The sequence below is a fragment of the Mustelus asterias genome, chromosome 8 (assembly GCF_964213995.1).
Source record: "Mustelus asterias chromosome 8, sMusAst1.hap1.1, whole genome shotgun sequence".
In the NCBI taxonomy this organism is placed as follows: domain Eukaryota; kingdom Metazoa; phylum Chordata; class Chondrichthyes; order Carcharhiniformes; family Triakidae; genus Mustelus; species Mustelus asterias.
Window position 1 is genome coordinate 106,588,607 of NC_135808.1, and position 24,075 is coordinate 106,612,681.

The 24,075-nt window shown below is 41.6% G+C and overlaps 1 protein-coding gene across 2 annotated transcripts in view; it reads right to left on the reverse strand.

Moving 5' to 3' along the window:
- Positions 1–24,075, reverse strand: part of ccdc24 (coiled-coil domain containing 24) — a 90,530-nt gene that overhangs the window by 25,797 nt on the left and 40,658 nt on the right. For both annotated transcript variants that reach the window (XM_078219413.1, XM_078219414.1), the window contains 3 exons: positions 20,277–20,444; positions 17,209–17,301; positions 7,985–8,039 (listed from right to left, as the gene is read on the reverse strand). In XM_078219413.1, the coding sequence (XP_078075539.1) occupies positions 7,985–8,039; positions 17,209–17,301; positions 20,277–20,444 (316 nt within the window). The remainder of the gene's footprint in view (positions 1–7,984; positions 8,040–17,208; positions 17,302–20,276; positions 20,445–24,075) is intronic.

The window sequence follows — 24,075 nt, forward strand, 5'->3', positions numbered from 1 at the left end:
AAAAAAAAGGTTTCTTCTATATGTGAATATCATGCCCAGAGTCATGGTGAGCTTGAGTTTGGGAGGTGTTGCTGAAGTCTTGAACTAGCTTGGTGACAGCTTTCCAAAGTTCAACAATTGTCCACAGATGTTAGTGAGGAAGACTTTGTGAGGTTGAGGGGGCAGAGTTTGCCTTTGTCACATCCTGATGTAATGCATATCCTGCAGCCAAATGGTCTGTCCAGTTTTCTTTGCAATTTTCTGACTAATAGTCTGATTGACGTTATCTTGCAATGACTCATTCTAACAGAAGTTAAGAGTCAACAATGGTGACATTGGTTTGGAGTCAGTTATAGGCTGAGCCAGGTAAGAATGATAGGTTACCAGCCTCACAGGAAAGCAATGAACCAATTGGATTTTTATGACAACCCAATAGGTTCAAGGTCACTTCTATGGATTCCAGATATTTATATTTCTTTGTACCTCCAATAACTACTTTTAAGCACCTTGCTTGAGCCATGCAACATTATATTACTGCATTTGAGGACACTCACAAACACACCCACTAATTGGCCCATTAGCTAAGACAATGGCTGGAATTTTACCGTCCCGCCCGCCATGGGCGGGGGGCGGACCATGGAAAGGTCCATTGACCTCAGGCAGGATTTTACAGTTTTGGGATGAGCAAGGATGTAAAATCCCGCCCAATGAGTAGAGTGCACCAGATTACCAATTGATCTTGTCAACGGCTCGATATGATCCACTAAATGAACCATAGAATTATACAGCACACAAAGGGAGCAATGCTAGCATTCAAGGAACTCAATACCACCCGGAACAAAGCAGTCCACTTGATTGGCATCCCATCCACCACCTTAAACATTTACTTCCAGCATCATTTACATACAAGGGTTGTTCTACAGCACCTTCCAAATCCGTGACCTTTACCACCTAAAAGGAGAAGAGCAGCAGATACCTGGGAACACCACTGCCTGCAGGCTCCCCCCAAAGTCACCTACCACCCTGACTTGAAAATATATCGCCATTCCTTCACTACCGCTGGATTGAAATCCTGAAACTCTATCCCGAACAACACTATGGGTGTATCTACACCACATGATCTTCAGTGGTTCAAGAAGGCAGCTCACCACCACCTTCTCAAGGGCAATTAGGGATGAGCAATAAATACTGGCCTAGCCAGTGACACCCACATCCCCATGAACAAAACAAAACCTTAGTTCTACTCCCCTGCACTTTCCAGAACACCCTGTAAATGTTTATTTTTCTTGTGTTCCCAATTCTCTTTTGAAAATTTTTACTGAATCTGATTTCACATTTTGTTCGGACTACATTCCAGATCAAAACAACTTGCTGTGTAAATTTCTCATCTTTTATCTGGCTCTTTTGTCAATGACCTTAAATCTGTGTCCTCTGGCTGCCCACTCTCCTGCCAGTGCATACAGTATCTCCCTATTTACTCTATCAAGACACCCCATAATTTTGAACACTTGGATTAAATCTCCCCTTGACTATCTCTGCTCTAAGGAGAACAATCCCAGTTTCTCCTGTCTCTCAACATAACCCTCGTACCATTCTAGAAAAATCTGCACGCTCTCCAAGGCTCTGTCATCTGTCCTAAAGTATGGTGCCCATAATTGGATACTACTCCAGCTTAGGCCTAACCATCAATTTCTTTTCCTTTATATGCTATGCATCTATTTATAAAGTAAGAAGTTTAACAACACCAGGTTAAAGTCCAACAGGTTTATTTGGTAGCAAAAGCCACACAAGCTTTCGAGGCTCTGAGCCCCTTCTTCAGGTGAGTGGGAATTCTGTTCACAAACAGAACTTATAAGACACAGACTCAATTTACATGAATAATGGTTGGAATGCGAATACTTACAACTAATCCAGTCTTTAAGAAACAAAACAATGGGAGTGGAGAGAGCATCAAGACAGGCTAAAAAGATGTGTATTGTCTCCAGACAAGACAGCCATGTCACACTATTTGTAACTCCCACAGTTGCGTGGACCTGCAGAGTTTCACTGGCTGTCTTGTCTGGAGACAATACACATCTTTTTAGCCTGTCTTGATGCTCTCTCCACTCCCATTGTTTTGTTTCTTAAAGACTGGATTAGTTGTAAGTATTCGCATTCCAACCATTATTCATGTAAATTGAGTCTGTGTCTTATAAGTTCTGTTTGTGAACAGAATTCCCACTCACCTGAAGAAGGGGCTCAGAGCCTCGAAAGCTTGTGTGGCTTTTGCTACCAAATAAACCTGTTGGACTTTAACCTGGTGTTGTTAAACTTCTTACTGTGTTTACCCCAGTCCAACGCCGGCATCTCCACATCATGTCTATTTATAAAACCAAGGATCTCTTATGCTTTGAAGAACCTGATCAATATGCCCTGCCACCTTCACCGATTTCTCTATAAAAACCCCCAGGATCCTGCAGCCTCATTAAAACAGTACTATTTAATTAGTATTGGGTCTCCTTATTCTTCATTCCAAAATGCATTATTTCACTCTTTCCTGCATTACATTACATTTCATCTATAACATGTCTACCCATTTCCCCAGTCTTAATCCTCGTGAAGTCTGCTGCTATACTACCCTCACTGATGACAATCTGAGTTTCACGACATCTGCAAACTTTGAAACTATGTCCAAGTCCAGGTCATGAATATGTATCAAAAACCCGATTAGGAAACCTAAATGACCATGGGGTTGATTTGAAGCCAAATCTCGGAGACAGAGAGGCATTTTCCAAGTATTATCGATATAAAGACACCAACAGGATCAGAGTAGATTTTTTTCATTGATTCATGGAATGTAGGCATCGCTGGTTGTGCCAGCATTTATTGCCCTTCCTTAACTGCCCTTGAACTGAATGGCTTGCTATTTCGGAAGGCATTTAAGAGTCAACCACATTGCTGTGGATCTGGAGTCACATATAGGCCAGACCACATAGGGGCAGCAGATTTCCTTCCCTAAAGAGCACAGTGAACCCGATTGGGTTCTTACAACAAATGACAATGGTTTCATAGTCATCTTTAGACTTTTAATTCCAGATTTTTATTGAATTCAAATTTCATCAGTTTCCATGTTGGATTTGAACCTGCCTCCACCACACATCAAGGCAGGGCATTTCAGATCCAAATCACTTGTGTGAAAAAAACATTCCCACATCACATTTGCTACTTTTCCAAATCACTTCGAATCTGTCCCCTCTCAATCTTGATCGTTTTACGAGCAGCAAATTTCTCCCTATTTACCCTTTCATGATTTTGAACACCTCTATCAAATCTCCTCTTAACCATCTCCTCTCCAAGGAGAATAGTCCCAAACTCTCCAATCTGTCATAACTGAAGTTTCTCTTTCCTAGAACCATTTTTGCAAACTTCCTCTGCACACTCTCCAATCAATTCACATCCTTCCTATAGTGTGGCACTCAGAACTGTACACAATATTCCAGCTGAGGCCTAACTAGTGTCTTGTATAAGTTCAGCATAACCTCCTTGCTACTGTACTCTATGCCCCTATTAATGAAGTCCAGAATACTACATATTTTATTAACTGCTCTCTCCACCTGTCCTCCCACCTTCAATGTTCTGTGCACATATACATCCAGGTCTCTCTGCTTCTGCAACCCTTTAAGAGTATTACCTCTTATTTATAATTGTCTCTCCATTCCTACCGAAAATGCATCACCTCACACACACTGAACTTCATCTGCCACCCAACATGAGTACGCAAAGAACAGATGTGGAAAACTTGCTTGTTAGATAGGATATGCAAGTTTTTTTATAAAAGGAACATCTTTCTCTTGTGTTCAAGGCAACACATTAGTGTTGGAGACTCAGACATTTTTAGATTCTAAGATATTTTGGATTTAGTAGCTAGATATTTCATAGGATAATTGTTCGGTTCAAGGTCTGTAGGAAAAATAGCACGACAATAATGCGACTAAAACGCAACCATTCGAGAACTGGGGAAACAGATGTGGAAAGCAATCCTGCACATACGCAGGTTGGAGCTGTTTTTTCCAGATGCCAAATATTCCCCAGTGATTATGTCAGAAAAAAAAATATAGCTCAAGATGGGCTAAAAGCAAATACTTTGCTGAATGAATGGGCACTTGTTTCACATTTGATAAATCACAGGCCTCTGCATTTTCCTTCAAGCTGAGTAGAGTTTCAGTGAAATAAAACAGAAAGTAGTAGAAATACACAGCAGGTCAGTCAGTATTTGTAAAGAGATAAAACAGCCGAATAGTTTTGGGTCCTGCATTTTATGTTTTTGTTTCAGATTCCAGCAACCGCAGTATTTTGCCTTTACCCCTTGTTTTAGATTCCCCCATCCTTGCATCCAGTCTGTCCAGCCCTGTCAGAATTTTATACATTTCAATGCGATTCCCTTATTCTTCTAAATTCCAGTGAATACAGGTGCAGTCAACCCAATCCCGCACACAACATCCTGCCATACCAGGTTCACCACACTGATTCCCTCACAGCGCTCCCTCTATGGCAAGTGTATACTTTCTTAAATGAGGAGACCAGAACTGCACACAATACTCCAAGTGTGGTCTCAATAAAGCCCTGTACAGCTGCAGTAAGACATCCTTGTTCCTGTGCTCAAATCCTCTTGCAACGAAGGACAGCATACCATTTGCCTTCCTAACTGCTTGCTGTACCTGCATGCTTGTTTTCAGTGACTGGTGTACTCGGACACCCAGGTCCTTTTGCACATCAACATTTCCCAATCTATTGTTATTTAAATAAAAATCTGCCATTCTCTTTCTCATTCTGAAGTGGATGACTTTATACTTATCCATGTTATACTGCATCTACCACGTATCTACCCTCCCACTTAACTTGTCTGAATCACCATGATGCCTCTTAACATCCTCCTCACCACTCACATCCCCATAAAGTTTTGTGTCAGCAGCGAGCTTGGAAATATTACTTTTGGTCCCCTCAATCAAACCATTGATGTGTATTGTGAATAGCTGGGGCACATGCACTGATCCCTGTGGGACCCCGCTCGTCACGGCCTGCCACTTTGAAAGTGACCCATTTCTTCCTACTCTCAATCCTGTCTGCCAACAAATTCTCAATCCATTCCTGTATAATACCCCCAATCCCATTAACTTTAATTTTGCACACTGACTCCTTACCTACGACATTAGCAAAACCTTTCTGAAAATCTAAATACACCAGTTCCACTGTCTCTGCCTTATCTATTCTACAAGTTACATCCTCAAAAAACTCCAGTAAGTTTGTCAAACATGATTTCCTTTCATAGATTCATGCTGACTTTGTCTAATCCAGTTGATATTTTCTAAGTGTCCTATTATCACATCCTTATAGCATTTCCCCCACTTCTGATGCTTGAATAACTAGTCTGTAATACCCTGTTTTCTCTCTCCCTCCTTTTTAAAATAGTTGGGTTATATTTGCCACCCTCCAGAATCTACAGAACTTTGTACGGTGACAATCAACACATCCACTATTTCCATGGCCACCTCCTTTAGTACTCTGGGGTGTAGATTCTCAGGCCCTGGGGATTTATTGACTTTCAGTCCCATTAATTTCTCCAGCCCTATTTTTCTACTAACAATAATTTCCTTTGATTCCTCCTTCTCACTAGAACCTTGATTCCTTCGCATTTCTGGGAAGCTATTTATGTTTTCCTCTGCAAAGATGGAACAAAAGTAGTTGCTTAATTGCTTTTCCATTTCCTTGTTCTCTATTATCAATTCTCCCATTTTGGACTGTAAGGGACTTATGTACTTGTAGAAGCTTTTACAGTCCACTTTTATTTTATTTGCAAGTTTACTCTCATGCTCTATTTTTCCCTTCTTGATCAATCTCTTGGTCTTCCTTTGCTGAATTCTCGGCTGCTCCCAATGCTCAATCTTGCTACTTTTTCAAGCAACTTTATATGACTCCTCTTTGGTTCCAATATCATCCTTATTTTGTCAGTCACGGTTGGACCAGCTCCAATGTGCTATTATACGTGCTTCTAAATTTATTTTCCTGGTTCGCAATTCCTTGGAAGGAGACGAAGTGGACAACTTTTACATAGGCAGTCTCTGTGTCTGCCTTGAGCAGAACCAACTTTTTACCCCCTGGCTTGCAAGTTGTTGGAAGGAAGGAATTGAGCACAATGGTCTGCATGGTGCTGATGTGTCTCATTAAGCCCCATGAGTAAGATGACAAGGGGGGATTTTCCAGCTCCATTTTCAGGGGGATTGGGGAGGGAAATGGCACAGGGGGCAGAGAATCGAGAGGGGGGTCACAAAATGGCTTTCATGCCAGTAGGATTTCTCCACTCAATTGTCTCCATCCCCCAACAATGATATTTGCAACTAACTTACAATGCACATTGGGCTGTCCATTCACATCAGGGTGAGGGCATGCCAATATGAATCATGACGGGTCCCCCATGACGTGCACCTGGCAAACAGAACCCGCTGGAGGTGTACAGGTGAGTACAGCCCCAGGGGGAAAGAGGGTAGTAGCCAGGCACTGATCCCGTCACTGAGGTTTCCATATGGGGGGGGGGGGGGGGGGTGTATGTTTCCACGAGGTCTTCATTTTTATATTTTGCAAATCAGGGTACCCTTTAAAAACTGCACCCCGAGCTTTGAAGAGCCTAATCTGCTGGCGGGGCAGGCTCAATCATGCCCGTTCCACTAGCATGATGCTGTGGTACCCACTCCTTACTATCTTTTGACTGAGTGTCCAAAACTATGGAGGGTAAAACTGGCAATACTGCTGGTGGGCTACACCCCATTTTTCCCTACTGAGTTGACACTTCACTAAAAACATGGCTAAATTCCACCCAACAGATTCACAAAATTGTTTCATCTTTTAAAAATGAGCGATTTTTGCATGTTTAAGACTAACGTGCACTTCAAAAACCAAACAGTGAAGATTAACATACTGTGGTTGCCCACCCACCCCACCATTCCTACTCAACATCCTGCTCAACAACTCTTGTGTCAAATTTTCACTCTGTTGTTATACCAAATTTGAGGGATTCAAATGGAATGACATCAGAAAAATGTTTGGGAAGCACTGTATTATGATAAAGGATGATGAAATGTTAAATGTGTTATCATTACACAATTCACTGTGAAACAAATGACTCTCTCAGACAGTCTCAGAATGTCTGCATCTAACACTTTGCAGCAGGAATATTAAACATTTGGCCTGCTGCATAGAACTGAAGCAAAATGAACTGGATATGTAGGCGTTGCTGCATTCTTCTATTTATTTTAACTCAGTGGAATCTCTGTCATCGTCTCCATTCATATCCCCTCTATTTATCTAAATATCCAATACTAGAGTCTCAAGAGTCAAGAGTCTCAAGAGTCAAGACCCAGTGTCTGCGACAGCTCACCCATCCTTATTGCTGCTATGAGAAAGTCAGTGGAGATACAGAGAAACACCTCAAAAAATCTATTTATTTCCTAATACAACTCATTATCCTTAAATTGAAACACAAATTTAAATAGCACCGCTGGCCAAATCCATGATGCAAGCCATACAAGGAAACTATCAATGTTTAGCTCAGCTACTGGTTTGCTCTTTCAACTATCTTAGTTTAAGATGGTTGTTGAAGCTAATTTATGAAGAAAACATTTATGTTAGAACTGTATTTTCTGACATGACATGCAGGGTGTCATTTTCAAGTCATACCCTGTCAAGTGAGTGTGCAGGGTTGCTAGGTGATTGCAAAGTTGGGCGTGAAATATTGATTCCACATTTACAGGAATGTGTGTTTTACAAGCAGCAGAAATCTTCAAACATAGTACTTCACTGAAAACCAATTTCTTGCAAATTTGTGAAATTGTTGCTGACAATTCTATTTCTGCAGAGAAAATAGGAATTTTTTTTTCAAATCTCCAAAAGATTTGTAAATAAGGCCTTGCTGAAGCAGCATCATAAGGTATACAATTCATAAATTGCTTGAGATCTTTTAAAGACTATTTACCTGCAAGAACTGGATATGTTTCTCCAACGTATTGGATTCCTCTTGTAAAATGAATCTGTAGAAGATATACACATCTTTAGAACTTAAAAGAATTCCTAACCACGGGAGCTGAAGTAATCAGATTTTTACTGAAAGGTACAGTATGAAGTGACCAAAACTATTTTGGATAACCTAAATCTTCTAACTGAATGCATCTCAAATTTCCATAGTTAGGTCAAGTCCAATAATAAATACTGCTGATTAATTTAAGCTACTATAAATTTGGGTAATTAGATGCCATTTGACACTCTGAACTTCAGCAATATAAATATCAGAGCACACATGTTTTACCTGATTTGTGCTCTCACTAATGCATATTATAGAACCTGGCAGACCCTGCATACATAGACTCTTTCACCTTTGATACCTGGATGTTGACTAAAAACTGGGATTACCAAATAATAGGAAAATTAAACTCATGCATTTTTAGATGTGGAAGGCTGAAAATTTTATTATTGGGCATAACATCGCTGCAGATTTGAGTAAACACATTCAAATTATCTGAATTATCTTCAGATTTGATTTGATTTATTGTCACATGCATTGGTATACAGTGAAAACTACTGTTTCTTGCGCTATACAAAGCATACCATTCATAGCATACATAGCAGAGAAGGAAAGGAGAGGGTGCATAATATAGTTTACAGTCACAGCTAGGGTGTGGAGAAAGGTCAACTTGATATAAGATAGGTCCATTCAAAAATCTGATGGCAGCAGGGAAGAAGCTGTTCTTGAGTCAGTTGGTCCATGACCTTTTTTCTGATGGAAAAAGGTGGAAGAGAGAATGCCCTGGGTGTGTGCAGCCCTTGATTATGCTGGCTATTTTTCCGAGGCAGCGGGAAGTGTAGACAAAGTCAATGGATGGGAGGCTGGTTTACATGATGAACTGAGCTACGTTAGATGACCCTGCTCAGACGGTATGTATCAGACTCAAAAGCTATTATTTTTTTCCTTTAAGGGCCTATTTTGTAACATTGTCATGGCTGTAGGGATGTACCAATGGGACCACCTCCCCACAGAGGTGTAAAGTATTTTAAACTGAATGTAACCAGAAATTCAGCAAGTGATAGCATCAAGGAGGAATTCTACATTGCGCCTGATTTAGCATAAAACACTGAAGGTTTGTTGCTGGGGATAGGCCAGACAAAATCAAAAGCAGCTTTTGATCTGAACATGCTGCACTGACCAACACACAGCACTCCACTGCAATAAGTTACTGCATCTTTTACTATGCTATTTTTCTGATACACTCTGTTGGTATGGAGGAACACTCCAACCAGTGATCTTTGATACAACTTGTAATTCTAAAGGTCAGAGCTTTGCAGTCATTGGTGAGCATCAGTGGTCAATAGCAGTATCAGAGCTTGGTATGGCTCCTGCTTTGACCAAGACTGCAAGAAACTACAAAGTGTTGTGACCATTGCCCAGTCCATCACACAAACCAGCGGAAAAGCAGCCAGCATAATCAAAGACCCCATGCACCCTGGGCATACTCTCTTCCACCCTCTTCTGTCGGAAAAAAAATGTACAAAAGTCTGAGATAACGTACGAACCGACTCAAGAACAGCTTCTTTCCTGCTGCCATCAGACTTTTGAAATGGACCTACCATATATTAAGTTAATCTTTCTCTACACCCTAGCTATGACTGTAACACTATATTCTGCATCCTTTCCTTTCCTTCTCCCCTATGTACTCTATCTACGGTATGCTTTGTCTGTATAGCATGCAAGAAACAATACTTTTCACTGTATCCCAATACATATGATAATAAATCAAATCAAATTAGTGCTTTACCTCCAAATTAGTAGGCCATGGCTTCAAGGCCCAATCCAGACATCTGTGTATGTAACTTAAGCTCGCACTTCAGGACAGTATTGATCATATACTGGACTGTTGAAGCTTTGAGATGAGGTGTTATGAGGAATCTCCTTCTGTCCATCTCCTTCTGTCCTTTCAGATTGACATAAATATTACATGGGACTATTCGAAGCAGAGGAGGGTAGTTCTCCTATTGTCTTGACTAATATTTACCCTTCAATCAATACTGCCACAAATAAATTAAATAAACATTTATCTCTAATTCCTTTTTGTGAGACTTTGCGAAGTATAAATTGGTTGCTTTGTTGCCCTACATTACAACATTGACAACAACTCAATAACTGAAAAGCGCTTTGGAATCTGAAAGTTTCTATAGAATTTGTATTTATTTCTTTCTTGCATTACATTATATTTTTAACATACAATTCTAATAGACGTCTGTAATGAAGTAGACGATCTCAGAATGATGCATGGATTTTGTAGGAGTTGCTGCTAGCATCCTGAGAGATATTCATGCTTCACTTTTTGTACCACAGCTGTGGCCTTCAACCCTGCACCATGACATCAGCGCAAGCCCCTCCACCTCTGAGGAGAACCAACACCAGAGGTTATGCCGAGAACATTTTAAAGAATTAATTCAAGAGATGTGAGCTTTGTTGGCTAGGCCGGCATTTATTGCCCATCCCTAATTGGCCCCGAGAAGGTGGTGGTGAGCTGCCTTCTTGAATGGCTGCAGCCCATGTGAGCTGTCAGCGGCTTTCTCAGGAATAAGCTATGACTGTAACACGACATTCTGCACTCTCTCGTTTCCTTCTCTTTGAACGGTATGCCTTGTCTGTATAGCGTGCAAGAAGCAATACTTTTCACTGTATACTAATACATGTGAAAACAACAAATCAAGTGAGAATTGCTCAATAATATAGATGAGAGAGGGAGTCTGGTTAATGGTGGATATAAAAGGATCTAGGAGAAATGGAATTAGCCAGCCAGCACTGGTGCAGGGACCAAGAATTGAACAACTGTTGCTGGCACAAGCAAAGGTATTCAATTATTTGGAAGACAATCTTTACACAGAAAGTGCCAATAATATTTTCAAACAGTATTTCATTCAATGTCATCTGAGCAGAACATCATACGATGAAACCTCCAGAAATGTTTCATTCCAACCAGAGTTGGCAACCCAAATTATTCTGTTACTTTAATTAAGTTGGCTCCATTTCACAGTAATACTTTAACTGTTATGGAAATAATGTACAAGTTCATTCAGTCTTTAATTGCTATTCAAACCAATCAGTACCTGTTAGGGAGAAAAATACAGCTATTTGGCTATGGTGTACTTCACTTTTTTCACTCTTGAGAAAACCAGACAAAAACTCTTGGAGCCTTTAATACGGACTATAGTATGGGCCAGTTCTGGTGTTCCAGCTAGTGGTTCACCAGGAAAAAGCCCGAATCCAGGAATTAAACTGTCATTTATAGTTACGATCCAGTTACAAGAAATTTGCATATACCAACCAAAGATTTACACTTGCACAGAAGTTATATCTATACCCACTCATAGATTCGGCTTACATCATGCATACATAAGGTATAATTGCCTTCAGCGCTAACATACCCTTCCTAAATTGCTCTACCTCTGTTCTCTATTAAGGCTCTCTTTAAAATATATCTCTTTGACCAAGGTTTTGGTCATTTTTCATATATCACCTGATGTGATTTGCTGCTAGATGTTGTTTTATAATGCTCCTGCAAAGTTCCTTAGAACTTTATTCAACTTAAAATAACGAGATAAACGCAAGTTGTTGCTGCAGCCTTTAAGGGCAGCACGGTAGTAGTGGTTAGCACTGCTGCCTCACAGCTCCAGGGACCGGGGTTCGATTCCTGGCTTGGGTCACTGTCTGTGCATCTACACTTTCTCCATGTGTCTGCGTGGGTTTCCTCCGGGTTCTCTGGCTTCCTTCCACAGTCCGAAAGACGTGCTGGTTAGGTGCATTGGCCGTGCTAAATTTTCCCTCAGAGTACCCGAATAAGCCTCATAGCGCCAGGGATCCGGGCTGTCTTGGGTGACTTTGTGGAATCTGCATGTTCTCCCCGTTTCTGCGTGGGTTTCCTCCGGGTGCTCCACTTTCCTCCCACAGTCCAAAAGACGTGCTGGGTTAGGTGTATTGGCCGTGCTAAATTCTCCCTCAGTTTACCTGAACAGGTGCCGGAGTGTGGCGACCAGGGGATTTTCACAGTAACATCATTGCAGTGTTGATGTAAGCCTACTGTGACGTTAATAAATGAAATAAATAAGCCTTATTGGAATATCTGAAGAGTGCTGGGATCATTCAATGGGCTGGAAATGGTAAAGGCAATTGTAATAGCTAAACCATATGAGTGATATTTGCGCACAATGATATTGATGTTGCGCAATCTACATTTTAGGCTGCAGGGTGCATTTTGCATGTACAGTGCACTAAAACAGTACTGGAACATTTGCACCAAGAGACATCTTGCAGCTGTCACGATGCCAGCAGCAAGGTATGCACTCCAAAATATGTAGCACAACACTGATATTGTAACAGAGTTAAAGAGAGAGATAAAGGAATGGGGCGAAAAGGGAGAGCAAAACGAATGCAAAGTAATTCAGCAACAAGAGAATGAAGGGTAGCTGCATTTTTTGAAACATTTCCATTGTTATATGTAGAGAAAAATAGACAGAAAAACTGGACAAAGGTAGTAAACTAAATGTTATATAAAACACGAAAAGTCAGATTCCAATCTGGAGCGCTGGAACAGGAGCAGGTTTTGTCACTCTGCCCATTTAGCATACTTCTTACCAAGCTGATCCAGAGTGGTTAGTCGGAGAATGCGACGAGCAGTCCTATATGCCTTCAAACACAAAGGGGGCGTCTGGTGTACATTGAGAATATTAAATGATTGGGCTACTTTATTAAAAATCATAGGGACTATGACAATGCTCCTCACTATTTTAATCCTTCCCACAATTGTTTAATGTGCACCCAGCTTACCCTGGAAAGGTTAGACTGTGAATAGTTGTGCTGCAATATTCTCTGATACTTGCATTTGTGCCGCTGAATTGTCCGTGAGTAGGTGCGGAATCAGAGGAAGGAGAACTGTCGACGATAAACAATTTGGACAATCATGTCTGGTTTGAAATGGACAACGTGTTTGATCATAAATAAAAACAGGAAATGATGGAAATATTCAGCATTTCAGGCAGAATTTGTGGAGTGAGAACTAGTTAACATTTCTGGCCATTAGAACTGGAAAAAGTTAGGAATCTGGTTATGCAAGAATAGGGCAGGAACAAAAAGGAAGATGTGTAATAGGGTGGGTGGCAGAAGTGATTAAATGTCAAAAGACAAAAGGAGACAGCAATGGAACAAATAAAAGAAACAAAAAATGGGTCTAGAATAGATGTAGATGGGAACGGCAGAATCATTGTCAACAGTTACTGTATGGAAAAATGGGGGCTGTGATTATGATATGAAGTTGCTGAACTCAGCATTGAGTCTGAGGAAGCTGCAAAGTGCCGCATCAAAAGATGAGGCACTGTTCCTCAATTTTATCTTCACTTTCACTAGAAGAGTGCAGGAGGCCTGTTATTTTAATTATCTGCCCCACTCTGACCTCAACCTCCCACCCTCAGCTCAGAATGTGTGCCTCATTTTACAATATAACAGCAGTTTCTTTGTTGCGAAAGCAGGGTTTTCTGCCCCAAATTCCCTTTAAAGTCTGGCACTTTACTATTCGCATTCCTTTGGCAAGGCTGGGAAGCTCAGTGCAATCCAGATGGCAACTATTACACTTGGCAAGAGCCAATATGATGAATTTAAAGATAGCAATTGGGTTTCTCCTATACCACACTTCAAACCAAACTCCCAGTTTTTATTTGTGTGTTTTACTGAATCAAAGGATTATTCTCATATGTATGAATCATGCTTAAAGAGTGGGGAGAAGATGTCTCGCATTCTTTCTGTTTCAGGTTTAGAATTTTTTCATTGGCTTTTGCTCTGGCTGGAAACTTTGCAGTGATGTGCTTATTTGAGCGATCAGACACCGGATTCTCTGGCCTCCCAGCCGCGTGTTTCCTGCCGTGCACTACCGGCGGGACTGGAGAATCCTTGTGACAATGGGAACACTTTATCTACTCAGCCTAGACCACTCATAATTTTGAATGAATTCTGCTTACAACCTTATTTTTTTCTGAAGGAAAACAATTACAGTTTCTGTAATCTATCCACGAGCAGAAATCCTGCATCTCTGGAACCATTCTCATACATCTTTCCTGCACCTTCTCTAGAGCCTTCACATCCTTCTTAAAGTGTGATGTCTAGGATTGAATAGCATGCTCCGGTTCAGGCCGATCTAGTGTTTTATAAAGGTTCATCATAACTATTGATTTTGCACTCAATTCCTCTATTACAGTGATGGGCAACCTAGGCTAGTGAGTGGTCTGAATGAGTCTCCTTCATCTCAATCGGTTAGCACTAGGTACTTATATAGGGCGGCATGAAGGTACAGTGATTAGCACTGCTGCCTCACAATGCCAGGGACCCGGGTTCAATTCTGGTCTCGGTCACTATCTGTGGGGAGTGTGCACATTCTCTCCGTGTCTTTGTGAGTTTCCTCCAGGTGCTCCGGTTTTTTCCCCACAGTCCAAAGATGTGCGGGTTAGGTGGACTGGTCATGTTAAATTGACCCTTAGTGGAAGGGGAATTAGCAGAGGCTGCGGGGGGATAAGGCCTGGGTGGAATTGTTGTCAATGTAAGCTTGATGGGCCATCCAGGTCCAGGTCATTAATACTGATCAAGGAAAGTGGTGGTCCTAACTTTGACCCCTGCAGAATCCCTATGTACAGTTCCTCTAATCTGTAAAACAACCATTCACCATTACTCTGTTTCCTATCACTCAGTCAATATATATTGTGACGTTAGTGTACCTTTGAGAGATTTAAAAAAAAAATCATGCTCTCTGCAACTCACAGTCTTAGCTGATGTCATTGTTGCTGGGCTGACCATGATGAGTCCTTTCATTGCTCCTTAAATGGTTTAAATGGGGATTGTTTATGTTTATTCTGGGATTGGTTTTATGGCCCTGCATTGTTAGGAGGAAGATCATGGTTCTGGACAGGTTTTTTTCTTCCTGGGGAATTCAAGGTTTCATTTTCTGTTTTTGGCTCGCAGCAGTGTTTATTGAGAAGGGAGTGGACGTTAGACTGAAAGCAGTGTCTCTCTCTCTCGCTCCCTGGGTTTTGGAAGCTCTGCTGGTTATCAGAAAACAAGGTCTTGCCTTTCTGAAGGGGAGAATCTGTTGGTGGTGGCTTGACCAGAGTCTCTCCCTGGGGTTCTGGGAAGCTGATGTGACTTCAAACTATTCTGGGTGTGTCAAGAGAACTACAGAATTCATCCAAAGGACTCAATTCCAGTATAACATGAGCATTAGACTTTGCTGTGTTAACTTGTTTAAAGGGTTTTGTCTATGGAAGGTTTTGGTTTGATTGGAACATTTTAGATATATTTGTTAAGGGTTATACATTATCGTGATTGTTTTATTTTGTTTGTAATTGATAAAAGTTATTGCTAATTTTCTTTCCATACATGTTAACTATATTCTTAAATACACCTTGTTTGACAAAAGCTCCCTAGTGGGTTATTTGAATCATACCTGAGGTGAACCATATCATGCTTATCCAAGCCAAACTCAAGGTGTAAAATTTATGATGCAGGTGGGCTTCATAAAACACTGTGGAGTTTCTGACCTGAACCATAACAGTATCCATGCTGCAATTGTCCCTTTTATTCCTTGGGCTTCAACTTTTCTGGCAAGCTGATTGCGAAATATTTTATCAAACACAAGAGAAAGGAGCAGGAATGGATCATGCCATCCATCAGGCCTACTCCATCATTCAATATGATCATAACTGATCTTGGACTTCAAGTCCATTTTCATGCCTACTCCCCATATTCCTCGATTACCTGAGACACCAAAAGTCTGTCTATGTTAGCCATAAATGTATTCAACAATAGAAAATCCATAACCCTCTGGGATAGAGAATTCCAAAGATTCGCAACGCTTTGAGTGAAGTAATTTCTCCTCATCTCAGCCCTAAACAATTGGCTCCTTATTCTGAGACTTCCCACCGTGTTTTAGAGTCCCTGATTAGCAGAAACAATCTCTCAGCAGCAACCTAGCAAGCCATTTCAGAGCACCTTTTGGAAATTCATATACACACCACCTGTATTACCCTCATCAATTCTCTGATTCTTTTCATGAGATGGCAATCATGTTTGTGAAAAAATCCATGCTGGCTTTCCTTAATTAACCCACACTGTCCAAGAGTCAGTGTTTATTTTGTTCTGTATTATCATTTCTGAAAGCTTTCCCACTACCAGCAGTGAACTGACTAGCCTATAGTTGCTGGGCTTATCCTTTGACACCCATTGACACCCAAACCCACCCTAGCACAATTTCCAGGCCCTGAAAGCCATTTTTTGTGGACCAATGGGCAAGACAAAGCAACCTAAACAATGGGCACTAAATTTATTTCAATTTTGCAGAGTCAGGAGGAGCAGAAATTCTCCCCACCTTGCCCACCACCAATAAAATGCACTAGCCTGCTCCAGTTCCCTATACATTTCCCTACAGGATCACCCAGTGACCCCATCCACAGGGCTAAACTGTTGGCTGGCTCAGCTTAGAAGACCAGTGATTTCTCACGCCTAGTCTGTTCTGTGAACAGATGTTAAATATATATAATTTCTACACTGTTAGCTTTAAATTCATTTTCTCCATAGAATACGCATTTTTAAATTCCTCGAACATTAGAAAAAAAATAATCCTTTCCTTCCCTTGAATGAGGCCCACCCTAAAAATGGACGCCATGCTGGCAGAGAGCACGGCAAGCTACCCTATTGCAAGCACCTACTGATGCTGCTTCGTAGCTGGCTCTGGGGAATCTACGTGAATGGCTTGGAAAAACGTATTAATTAAGGTGTCTGAATTGGGGTAGTTGAAGATTTCCTTATATGAGATCTCATTTTAACAGCCTCAAGTTGTGAGTTTGGGATAAGCTCAAAGAAAAAGGAAAATGGGGAGCACTTTTTAAAAGAGGGGCAGGTTCTCTTCCTCCTCTGGTGAAGGCAACACCAAGTCTCTGCTTAGGAACCTTTTAAACTTCCACATACACATACACAACATCATCTGAAATAGTGCTGTTTCAACATCTTTATCATAATTGGGACTTCCCCTTTATCATTTCACAAACACAAAGAAATGACAAAGAGTAACATTATCTCCACTTGCATTGATAACATTATAGTAAAACATTGAAGACTTCAAAAAGGGAAGTGATACTTACTGTAAATGTGCCACAACCTCATCAATATTTCTAACATTAATCTTGTCTTTTATGGCTTCTATATTATCCTTGCAGATGAAAAGAGCTGAAAGGCTAGAAAAGGGGTCAAAGTTAAGGACAATATTTTTCTGAAAATCTACATATATTTATTCTCATAATTGTTCACAAAATCCTGGATTTATACAATTAAAATGATCTTAACTGTTGCCCGAATCCAGTATCTATAAAGCATTATTTCACTAATGTTGGCTTTCTGATGTCACTCCAAAGAGTGTGGATATATCTGAACTTTGTGTCCCCTTTGGACCTAATTATACAAAGCCACATAATGGTAACTGATCTACCAGCATGTCTGCTGCTCAGTTTTCCCTTGATTGCAGCTAAATGCAGAAATTCTGAAATGTAGCCTTTAACCATAACTTCTGATAATAAAGCAGCATCAAATGATCCCAAGTAAAAGCATTTCATGTATATCACTCCAATCCCTGGGTGAGAAATTTTGCTGAGGCATAAGGCTTGTAGAATATCACAAACCCATGGGTACATGCCGATCAATAATACACTAATAGTTTTTCAGAGAAATAAAAGTGAATTTCACTGGAGGTTTCTGCTAAATTCCTACTTTTCTGCCTGAATATGAAAGAAAAAAGGAAAATCAGATGAAACTGCTTTTGCAACTTTGCGCTCACATCATGTCTCATAACATATGTTCTTATATAACCTTCTGCCAAGGAAAAAAAAGGTTCACAGCCATTTCAATCAATGTAATTACAATTAGAATATCATAAATTCACAAAACAGATTCAGATGAAGAATGTCCTTCTCCAAGGGCAATAAATACTGGCTGAATTCTGTTTCTCACCAGGTGGGAAAGCTTGGTGGCTTCCCTACTCAAGGTAATGTTAAAATTGCAGTTGGTTCCTAAGGACATAATTGGAAGCAGGCACGCATGTGCAGATCTCTTCGCCACCTTTCCTGGAAAGTAAGTTGAAATTGCACAAGGCAAAATCCTATCTACCTAACTTGTCTCCACCAAACAGTATTGTAGAATCATAGAATCCCTACAGTATAGAAGAAGGCCATTTGGCCCATCAAGTCTGTACCAACCACAATCCCACCCAGGCCCTATTCCTGTAACCCCACACATTTACCCCGCAAATCCCCCTGACGCTAGGGTTAATTTAGCATGACCAACCAACCTAACCTGCACATCCTTGGACTGTGAGAGAAACTGGAGCATCTGGAGGAAACCCATGCAGACACAGGGAGAAAGTGCCCCCAAATCCCCCAAGTGAACTTCCTACTAAATGTGAGGTAGCTCAGAAGGTGCGGTGCACACTATGCATTTCATTACTCTTTCACTAAAATGTAATGTTTCTGAGCAGCTTTCTGCAACAAATGCTGGAACATAAAAAACAAAATGATGTTTTTAAATGGGAATGCAAAGATAAAGCACTGCATAATTTTCCACTGGACCAATTCAGGTCCTTGGCAATTAAACCTTCTACACATGAAGCATTTTCTTACAAAGGGAGTTATGTTTGCAGCACTGATGCGAAGGCATCTCTTTCATAAATTAATTCATGTCATGCTGAATTAATTTATGAAAGCGATTCTTTCGCATCGGTGCTACACTTGGAATACTGTACAGTTCTGGTCACCCTATTATAGAAAGGATATTGTTAAACTAGAAAGAGTGCAGAAAAGATTTGCTAGGATGCTATCAGGACTTGATGGTTTGAGTTACAAGGAGGGGCTGGATAAGGAGAGGGTCTTTTTCTCTGGAGCGTAGAAGGCTTAGGGGTGATCTTATAGAGGTCTATAATCATAATTTTTTTCACACAGAGGGTGGTGAGTGTCTGGAACAAGCTGCCAGAGGTAGTAGTAGAGGCGGGTACAATTTTCTCTTTTAAAAAGCGTTTAGACAGTTAAATGAGTAAGATGGCTATAGAGGAATATGAGCCAAGTGCGGGACTAGCTCAGTCGTTAAAAAAAAAGGGCGGCATGGACAAGTTGGGCCAAAGGGTCTGTTTCCATGCTGTAAACCTCTATGACTCTATGACACTTATAATGTGAAATACTGGCAACTGAGTGCTTTTAAGAATCTTACAACATGAAGATTTGGTTCTTTGTCTATTAGGTTCATGCCATAATTAAGGGGGTATAGCTCAATGGTAGAGCATTTGGCTGCAGATCACGAGGTCCCCAGTTCAAATCCAAGTGCCCCCTTTGGTGTTTGATTGGCTTTTTGGGGCGGCATGGTGGCACAGTGATTAGCAGTCCTGCCTCACTTGCACCAGGACCTGGGTTCGATTCTTAGCTTGGGTCACTGTCTATTGGAGTCTGCATGTTCTCCCAGTGTCTGCGTGGGTTTCTTCCAGGTGCTCCGGTTTCCTCCCACAGTCCAAAAGATGTGCTGGTTAGGTGCATTGGCCATGCTGAATTCTGCCTCAGTGTACCTGAACAGAGTATGGTGACTAGGGGATTTACGCAGTAACTTAATTGCATAATAAATAAACTTAAATCAGGCCTGCTGTCACAACTTCCCTTATACTAAAATGCAGATGAAGCAAGGAATGTGCATCTTTGTAGGTATGGGTGAGAATACCTCCCACGCCTTAGTGACACCTAGCTGGGGAGACTTGGATTAGGGCAAAATGATCAGAAGTTAATCACTACCATAAAAGATTACCAAAACCAATTATTAAATTGGACCTTTGGATTTAACAATCTGAACTATGAATTATAGACAAAAACTGCTGGCATAAATCTCGAATATGGTAGCTTAGTGGTTTATAGCAATAGGTTAGCAAAACATTTTCAGATTCAATTTCCACAATGGTAAGTTGTGAAATTAAGCACTTTGTGGACTAAGACAAGAACATTTATATAAAAACTAACTAACGTTGTGCAGCCCACACTATAGAATTGCTCTGTATGTTCTAAATGCTCTTGCATTGCCAGATCATAAGAACATGACAAAATAAAATGTAACCTTATTCAATAGTCATATTAGTCTAACATATAACTTATTGCAACAACCTGTAATATAATATAATTATACCAACCTTTCATTCTCACTGCTGTTGCTTGTTTGAAAGATTCCTAGTCCCATCCATTTGTCTATCAAACTCTCTGAGTTTGAAGGTCTATTCAAGGTGCTTCCAGCTTTACTTTGTCCCATGGCAAAACTGACAACGTCAGGATTGTAAGATGAAAGAACATCATTCTCATCCCTGAAGAAATGAAAACGCATACATCAAGACTCAGACACAGAAAGTAGCTAGGCTGTAAGATTTATGAGTGGCTGTGGCAACAATTAAGGAACATGGTTTATTCTAATCTCTGCTTTTCCATACTTATTCTCCAGCTGTAGGCAATTCAAGTGTTTTGGAGTCTCAAACCCTTTAAACATTACAACAGATGTCCACTTGGAAATAATTTCACAGTATCTTATCTCAGAATGGCTGAAACACATACTGATAACACTGGCTATCGGATTAGTTATGTAACGTTAATTACTTAGATAAAATCCAACATACTTGTAATAATTGCAAGGATTGGCAACCAGTTAGTATAACAAACTATGATGGTTTATTTACAAGCAGATAAATACACAGAGTACTTTCATAATGTTAACTGAGCTGAAAAAGGGGCATAGGAGAGCTAGGAGGGGACACGAGAAGTCCTTGGCGGGTCGGATCAAGGAAAACCCCAAGGCTTTTTACTCTTATGTGAGGAATAAAAGAATGACCAGGGTGAGGTTAGGGCCGGTCAAGGACAGTAGTGGGAACTTGTGTATGGAGTCAGTAGAGATAGGCGAGGTGATGAATGAATACTTTTCTTCAGTGTTCACCAAGGAGAGGGGCCATGTTTTTGAGGAAGAGAAGGTGTTACAGGCTAATAGGCTGGAGGAAATAGATGTTCGGAGGGAGGATGTCCTGGCAGTTTTGAATAAACTGAAAGTCGATAAGTCCCCTGGGCCTGATGAAATGTATCCTAGGATTCTTTGGGAGGCAAGGGATGAGATTGCAGAGCCTTTGGCTTTGATCTTTGGGTCCTCGCTGTCCACGGGGATGGTGCCAGAGGACTGGAGAATGGCGAATGTTGTTCCTCTGTTTAAGAAAGGGAATAGAAATGACCCTGGTAATTATAGACCGGTTAGTCTTACTTCGGTGGTTGGTAAATTGATGGAAAAGGTCCTTAGAGATGGGATTTACGACCATTTAGAAAGATGCGGATTAATCCGGGATAGTCAGCACGGATTCGTGAAGGGCAAGTCGTGCCTCACAAATTTGATAGAATTTTTTGAGGAGGTAGCTAAGTGTGTTGATGAAGGTAGGGCAGTTGATGTCATATACATGGATTTTAGTAAGGCGTTTGATAAGGTCCCCCATGGTCGGCTTATGATTAAAGTGAGGAGGTGTGGGATAGAGGGAAAGTTGGCCAATTGGATAGGTAACTGGCTGTCTGATCGAAGACAGAGGGTGGTGGTCGATGGAAAATTTTCGGACTGGAGGCAGGTTGCTAGCGGAGTGCTTGGTCCTCTGCTCTTTGTGATTTTTATTAATGACTTAGAGGAGGGGGCTGAAGGGGGGATCAGTAAATTTGCTGATGACACCAAGATTGGTGGAGTAGTGGATGAGGTGGAGGGCTGTTGTAGGCTGCAAAGAGACATAGGTAGGATGCAAGGCTGGGCTGAAAAATGGCAAATGGAGTTTAACCCTGATAAATGTGAGGTGATTCATTTTGGTAGGACTAATTTAAATGTGGATTACAGGGTGAAAGGTAGGGTTCTGAAGACTGTGGAGGAACAGAGAGATCTTGGGGTTCATATCCACAGATCTCTAAAGGTTGCCACTCAAGTGGATAGAGCTGTGAAGAAGGCCTATAGTGTGTTAGTTTTTATTGTAAGAAGTCTCACAACACCAGGTTAAAGTCCAACAGGTTTATTTGGTAGCAAATACCATAAGCTTTCGGAGCAATGCTCCTTCGTCAGATGGAATGGTCTCTGTTCTCAAACAGGGCACAGGCACAGAAATCAAATTACAGAATACTGATTAGAATGCAAATCTCTACAGCCAGCCAGGTCTTAAATGCACAGACAATGTGGGTGGAGAGAGCATTCAACACAGGTTAAAGAGATGTGTATTGTCTCCAGACAGTACAGCTTGTGAAATTGTGCAAGTCCAGGAGTCAAGCTGTGGGGGTTACTGATAATGTGACATAAATCCAACATCCCGGTTTAGACCGTCCTCATGTGTGCGAAACTTGGCTATCAGTTTCTGCTCAGTGACTCTGCGCTGTCGTGTGTCGTGAAGGCCGCCTTGGAGAACGCTTACCTGAAGATCCAAGGCTGAATGCCCGTGACTGCTGAAGTGCTCCCCCACAGGAAGAGACCAGTCTTGCCTGGTGATTGTCGAGCGGTGTTCATTCATCCGTTGTCGTAGCGTCTGCATGGTTTCCCCAATGTACCATGCCTCGGGACATCCTTTCTTGCAGCGTATCAGGTAGACAACGTTGGCCGAGTTGCAAGAGTAGGTACCATGTACCTGGTAGATGGTGTTCTCACGTGAGATGATGGCATCCGTGTTGATGATCCGGCACGTCTTGCAGAGGTTGCTGTGGCAGGGTTGTGTGGTGTCGTGGTCACTGTTCTCCTGAAGGCTGGGTAGTTTGCTGCGGACAATGGTCTGTTTGAGGTTGCGTGGTTGTTTGAAGGCAAGAAGTGGGGGTGTGGGGATGGCCTTGGCGAGATGTTCGTCTTCATCAATGACATGTTGAAGGCTCCGGAGGAGATGCCGTAGCTTCTCCGCTCCGGGGAAGTACTGGACGACGAAGGGTACTCTGTCCACCGTGTCCCGTGTTTGTCTTCTGAGGAGGTCGGTGCGGTTTTTCGCTGTGGCACGTCGGAACTGTTGATCGATGAGTCGAGCGCCATATCCTGTTCTTATGAGGGCATCTTTCAGCGTCTGGAGGTGTCTGTTGCGATCCTCCTCATCTGAGCAGATCCTGTGTATTCGGAGGGCTTGTCCGTAGGGGATGGCTTCTTTTACGTGTTTAGGGTGGAAGCTGGAGAAGTGGAGCATCATGAGGTTATCCGTGGGCTTGCGGTACAGTGAGGTGCTGAGGTGACCGTCCTTAATGGAGATGTGTGTGTCCAAGAATGCAACCGATTCCGGAGAGTAGTCCATGGTGAGTCTGATGGTGGGATGGAACTTGTTGATGTCATCATATAGTTGTTTCAGTGATTGCTCACCATGACTCCAAAGGAAGAAAATGTCATCGATGTATCTAGTGTATAGCATCGGTTGAAGGTCCTGTGCGGTGAAGAAGTCTTGTTCGAACCTGTGCATGAAGATGTTGGCATATTGAGGTGCGAATTTTGTCCCCATGGCTGTTCCGTGTGTCTGGATGAAGAACTGGTTGTTGAAGGTGAAGATATTGTGATCCAGGATGAAGCGGATGAGCTGTAAAATTGCATCTGGAAACTGGCAGTTGACGGCATTGAGTACTGAGGCCGTTGCAGCAATGCCATCATCGTGGGGGATGCTGGTGTAGAGTGCCGAGACATCCATTGTGACGAGGAGTGCTCCTGGTTCAACTGCTCCATGTGTGTTGAGTTTCTGTAGGAAGTCCGTAGTGTCGCGACAAAAGCTGGGGGTTCTTTGTACTATGGGTTTCAAGATGCCCTCGACATAGCCGTTTATTAACAGTTTTTATTAACAGGGGGTTGGAGTTTAAGAGCCGTGGGGTTATGCTGCAACTGTACAGGACCTTGGAATATTGTGTGCAGTTCTGGTCACCTCACTATAAGAAGGATGTGGAAGCGCTGGAAAGAGTGCAGAGAAGATTTACCAGGATGCT